Source organism: Passer montanus, unplaced genomic scaffold, assembly GCF_014805655.1.
Source record: "Passer montanus isolate IOZ18808 unplaced genomic scaffold, ASM1480565v1 scaffold303, whole genome shotgun sequence".
Classification (NCBI taxonomy): domain Eukaryota; kingdom Metazoa; phylum Chordata; class Aves; order Passeriformes; family Passeridae; genus Passer; species Passer montanus.
This window is the reverse complement of record NW_024367742.1, coordinates 59,327-64,876: the sequence shown is the minus strand read 5'-3', so window position 1 is coordinate 64,876 and position 5,550 is coordinate 59,327. Positions and strand designations below refer to the sequence as shown.

At 63.9% G+C, this 5,550-nt stretch overlaps 2 protein-coding genes across 3 annotated transcripts in view; one reads left to right on the top strand and one right to left on the bottom strand.

Moving 5' to 3' along the window:
* Window positions 1–1,458: 1,458 nt before the first annotated feature.
* LOC120504837 (gametocyte-specific factor 1-like) overlaps window positions 1,459–5,550 on the bottom strand; it is a 9,788-nt gene continuing 5,696 nt past the window's right edge. Inside the window, exons 2-6 of one of the 2 annotated variants that reach the window (XM_039714704.1) lie at window positions 3,727–4,432; window positions 2,827–2,953; window positions 2,290–2,370; window positions 2,021–2,102; window positions 1,459–1,744 (exon numbers count right to left, since the gene is read on the bottom strand). In XM_039714704.1, coding sequence (XP_039570638.1) covers window positions 1,552–1,744; window positions 2,021–2,102; window positions 2,290–2,370; window positions 2,827–2,953; window positions 3,727–3,819 — 576 coding nt within the window. In that variant the 5' untranslated portion in view covers window positions 3,820–4,432 and the 3' untranslated portion in view covers window positions 1,459–1,551. Of the gene's footprint in view, window positions 1,745–2,020; window positions 2,103–2,289; window positions 2,371–2,826; window positions 2,954–3,726; window positions 4,536–5,550 lie in introns of those variants that run through there. The other variant, XM_039714705.1, reaches the window with a different exon arrangement.
* The window catches only part of NCKAP1L (NCK associated protein 1 like), a 15,009-nt gene continuing 14,751 nt past the window's right edge, over window positions 5,293–5,550 (top strand). The window contains exon 1 of the mRNA XM_039714697.1: window positions 5,293–5,447. Coding sequence (XP_039570631.1) covers window positions 5,348–5,447 — 100 coding nt within the window. The 5' untranslated portion in view covers window positions 5,293–5,347. The remainder of the gene's footprint in view (window positions 5,448–5,550) is intronic.

Here is a 5,550-nt window from a genome sequence, read left to right as displayed (position 1 = left end):
CCCCGTGTCACCTTGTCCCCAAATCCTTGTGTCCCCAAATCCTTGTGTTCCCCTGTCCCCAAATCCCCGTGTCACCTTGTCCCCAAATCCTTGTGTCCCCAAATCCTTGTGTCCCCCTGTCCCCATACCTCCATGTCCCCATAACCCCAAATCCCCGTGTCCCCATATCCCCAATCCCTGTGTCACCATGTCCCCAAATCCCCGTGTCCCCATAGCTCCCTGTCCCCATAACCCCAAATCTCTGTGTCCCCAAATCCCCGTGTCCCCAAATCCTTGTGTCACCTTGTCCCCAAATCCCTGTGTCCCCAAATCCTCATTTGGGGTCACCCCGTGATCCAACGGGGCATTTTTGGGGCCAAATCCGGGATTTTCCTGCTGGGGCAGCAGGAGGGGATTTGGGGGCGCTCCCCCCTCTTTTTTGGGGTGAAATGTTGGGGTTTGGGGCGTTCCCTGTTTTCCCTGCCTTTGGGCTCCCAGCAGCCCCAAAATCCGGGGTTTCCATCCCTGTCCAGGCCAGGCCGGGGAGAATCCCTCAAAACCCCGTGGGATGAGCCCAAAAACCCCCAAAATCGCCCCAAAAGTCCCAGGGGCAGAATTCCCTCGGGGATCTGGGGACACCAAAGGTGACAGAGATTTGGGGTGGCACCGGAACATTCCAGAGCCTCCCCGCCCAGGGAATTCCCGACCCGGGGGAGGCTCCAAGGGGAGAGGGGGAAAAAAAATCGCCATAAAAAATTGGTGGAAAAGCGGGAGCCGCCTGTTTTTTCCCAGCCGGGGACGGCGATCCCGATTTTCCAGCCCCCGCCCGGATCCACCCTGGCAGGAAAAACTCCGGGCCAGGCCCGGGACACGCAGGGAGACGGGGCAGAGCTGGGAAAAAATAGGAAAACATTGGAAAAAGTTGGGAAAAAACTGGAAAAAGTTGGAAAAAAATAGGAAAAACTGGAAAAAAAATTGGGGAAAATTGGGAAGAAATCCCTCCTGGGGCTGTGTGGGATTTTGGGGGATCCCACTTGGGGTGCAGGGTGGGATTTGGGGTGGGGTGAGCGGATAAATCCCGCTGGGGGCGTCCAGGTGGAGCTGGGGGGGGGGCGGAAAGTCCCCCCAAAACCAGGATTTGAAAGGGATTTGGGGGAAAAACGCAGCGGAGGAGGCAGGGAGGGGGACGGGCCCGCGGCAGATGTTGGGATCGGGGCGGGGGTGGCGATCCCGAATCCGCGATCCCGCCCCGCAGCTGCGATCCCGGAATTTCCACAATTCCAGAACCTTCCAGGGCCCCCCCGCGCGGGGCGAACCCCCGGGAAGGGGGAAAAGGGAGAAAAAGGGAGAAAAAGGAGATTTTTTGCCCCAAAACGCGGGCGGGAGCGGGGGGCGGCGGCACCGGAGGCGGCGGTGACACAGAAATTCCCATTTCCACTTTTTCCGCCCCAAATCCGGCGGCTCCGAGCGGAGCAGTCAGGGCGGGGGTCCCCGCATTCCCCCGCCGCGGGGGTGGCACTGTCCCCACCCCCAGTGTCGCCCGTCACCCCCAGCGCCTCGGGGACAGCGATTTTATTTCCGGAAATATTTGACAGCCGGGGGGGCCCTCCCGGGACCCCCCGGGACCCCCCGGGCCCCGCGCGCCGACACCGGCCGGGGCTGCGCTGTCCCCGAGCGGGGCCCGCCTGTCCCCAAAGGCGGCGCTGCTGTCGCCGGCCGCGGCTTCCTCGGTGCCAGCCCCTCCGGGGGGACAGCGGGGTCCGAGCTGGGGACAGAGCGGGGGGTCAGCTCAGGGGTGCTGGGGGGACAGCGAGTGTGACACCTGGGGACAGTCACACACCCGAGTGTGGCACTTGGGGACACACAGACACAGCTGTGACACCTGGGGACAGTCACACACCCGAGTGTGACACCTGGGGACAGTCACACACCCGAGTGTGACACCTGGGGACGCACAGACACAGCTGTGGCACCTGGGGACACTCCCACGCCCCCGAGTGTGGCACCTGGGGACATTCCCAGCCCTGCCCCCGGGTCCTACCTGAGGCAGGGGACAGGCAGGTCCCCCTTGGTGACGTGCAGGATGAACGGGGGGGGCTCCTCCAGCTCCAGCTCGCTCAGCTCTGCAGGGGGACAGGGACACCGAGGGGACACCATGGGGACACCATGGGGACAGGACGGGGACAGGGTGGGGACACCGAGGGGACAGAATGGGGACACCGTGGGGACAGGACAGGGACACCGTGGGGACACCGAGGGGACACCGAGGGGACACGGTGGCAGCCCCTGGGGACCCCGCGGGAGCCTCACCTGCGTCCCAGTCCTCCTGGCACGGGGGGGGCTGCCAGGCATAGGGGGGTCCCCCGGCTGTCCTGGCCTTGTCCTCGGGGTCTGCGGGGACACGGGGGGCAGCGGTGAGGGGACACACCTGGGGACACCTGGGGGCACACCTGGGGACACATGGGGCACACACCTGGGCACAGCAGTGAGGGCACACCTGGGGAGACCTGGGGACACACCTGGGGGCACACCTGAGCATACACCTGGGCATACCTGGGCACAGCAGTGAGGGCACACCTGGGGCACACCCGGGAACACCTGGGGGCACACCTGGGGGCACACCTGAGCATACATCTGGGCACACCTGGGCACAGCAGTGAGGGCACACCTGGGGGCACACCTGAGCATACACCTGGGCATACCTGGGCACAGCAGTGAGGGCACACCTGGGGACACCTGGGGGCACACCTAGGGACACCTGGGGACACCTGGGGCACACCTGGGCACACACCCGGGGACACCTGGGGGCACACCTGGGGGCACACCTGGGCACACCTGGGCACGCACCTGGGGGCAGCTCGAGCGGCAGTTTGTCGGGGCACGAGGTGACGTGGCCGCGCAGGAGCTCGCGCGGGACGCGGTGGCGCGCGTTGAAGGGACACGTGGCCAAGGTGCGCGACACGTGCGGGTTGTTCTGGGGACAGCGACACGGGGGGGGCTGAAAGGGGGGGGGGGACACCGAGCCCCTCCTGCCCCCCAGAGCTGCGCCCTCGGAGCCCGGACCCCCCCGGACCCCGGCCCCAATTCCCACAGACCCCAGATCCTCCCAGACCCCAACCCAAATTCCCACAGACCCAAGCCCCAAACCCCTGCAGACCCCAGACTCCAATTTCCACAGACCCCAGACCCCGGCCCCAATTCCTGCAGACCCCAGACCCAATTCCCACAGACCCCAGACCTCCCCCCCCGGTGTCCCCGCTGTCCCCCCGGTGTCCCGGTGCCGGTGTCCCCGCTGTCCCAGTGCCTCCCCACCCGCTGTCCCGCTGTCCCCTCGGTGTCCCCCCAGTCCCCCCCCGGTGTCCCCGCTGTCCCCCCGCTGTCCCGGTGCCGGTGTCCCCGCTGTTCCGGTGCCTCCCCGTTCCCGCTGTCCCGGTGTCCCGCCGGTCCCCCCGGTGTCCCGGTGTCCCCGCGGTGTCCCCGCTGTCCCGGTCCCGGAGCGCACCTGCTGGCAGCGCACCAGGTGATAGGGCAGGCGGGACACGCGCACCTGGTGGCTCCGGTCGTACGGGCACAGACCCCAGACCCCGATCCCAATTCCCGCAGACCCCAGACCCTCACAGACCCCAACTCCAAACCCCTGCTGACCCCAGACCCCAAATCCTGCAAATCCCAGACCCCTGCTGACCCCAGACCCCAATTCTACAGATCCCGACCCCAAACCCCTGCTGACCCCAGACCCAATTGCACCTGCTGGCAGCGCACCAGGTGATAGGGCAGGCGGGACACGCGCACCTGGTGGCTCCGGTCGTACGGGCACTGCACGAGCGCGTCGGGCTCCATGCGGACCCGAGCGGCCCGACGGCACCGGGCACGTTCGGTACCGCCGGGCACCGTTCGGTACCGGCTATGTCCCACCAGACACGGTTCGGTCCCGGTTCGGTCTCACCAGCCGCAGTTTGGTCCCAGCGGTTCCGGTTCGGTCCCGGTTGGGTTCCAGCGGTCCCGGTCCGGTCACGATTCGGTCCCGGTTCTGTCCTCGTCCAGTCCCACCAGTCCCGGTTTCGTCCCGGTTCGGTAGCGGTTCGGTCCCAGCAGTCCCGGTTCGGTTCTGTCCCGTTACGGTCTCACCGGTACCGGTTCGGTGCCAGCAGGGTCGGTTCTGTCCCGTTCCGGTCCCACCGGTACCGGTTCGGTCCCGTTCTGGTCCCACCGGTGCCGGTTCGGTGCCAGCAGGGTCGGTTCCGTCCCGTTCCGGTCCCACCGGTGCCGGTTCGGTGCCAGCAGGGTCGGTTCTGTCCCGTTCCGGTCCCACCGGTGCCGGTTCTGTCTCGTTGCGGTCCCAACTGTGCCGGTTCTGCTTTACGGCAGCGCCGCCGTTACCGCGGCAACGGGCGCTGCTTCCCAGTCCTCCGAGCCGCTGGGGGGCGCCGCGGCGCCGTCTCCGCGGTGCCGCCTGGAACGAGCCGAATAATAAATTAGGAAGTTATTAAAAATTAAAAGTTTTATTCCTAAAATAAATCAAAAAATCATTAAAAATGCCTAATTAAAAAGCCTTAAAGTACAAGAGCATGGCCGGGGCTAAACCCAAGCTGGACCCAAAATGGACTAAAAAAAAAATTATATTTTTGTATTTTCACACTTTTATAAGTTTTGGTTCATTTGCATGTTGGGGTTAATTGTATAATTAAAGTTTTGGGTTATGAAGTTCCATCCTCCTGGGTGATTTCTTTGATTTGCTGTCGCTTACAGTTTTTGGGGTTGAGGCTGTTACGGTGTCCTTGGATTTTGGGATGAAAAGGATTCTTTTGGTTAACCACAACAAATTTAAAAGTTAAAAATGAAGGCATCGATGGCAACAGGGGAAAAATTGGGGTAAATGGGCCCTGATTGGGAAAAAATGAGTCTTGATTGGGGTAAAATGGGCCCTGACTGGGGTAAATGGGCCCGCCCTGATTGGGGTTAAAGAGGCTCAGATTGGGGTTAAATGAGCCAAGATTGGGGTCCCCTGACGGGGGACAAATGGGACCCGTCTGGGGACAAGTGGAACCCAAAATGGGGACAAACAGGAGTGAATTTGGGTTCCACGGCCGAGTTTGTTCTCTATAGGGCCATGACGCCCATGTGGGGCCGTGACCCCGCAACAGGGGCCTGAGCTGGGGCTGTCACAGCCCCAGATGGGGCCGGTGGTGGCATCGGCCACCAGCGGTGTCCCCCGTGGCGCTGTCCCCACCCGCCGTGTCCCCCCGGTGTCACGGGAGGTGTCACGTGTTCCCCAGCGCTGCCGGGCCCGGCCCAGGAAGGGGAAGTTGGGGTTTGGGGCCTTCTGGGGACTCTGGGGGTGCCACCGAGGTGCCACCGAGGTGCCACCATGTCCCTGCCCTCGGTGTACGGGGACAAACTGGCCGAGAAGCTGACGCTGCTCAATGAGCGGGGCCGGGGGGTCCTTGTGCGCGTCTACAACCTCAAAACGGATTTTCAGGGGTCCTGGGGGACACCCTGGGGACACCCGGGGGTCCCCAACCCCCCTGGCCATGGGGAGTGGCCGAGGGGATCGGGGCACTGAGGGATGGG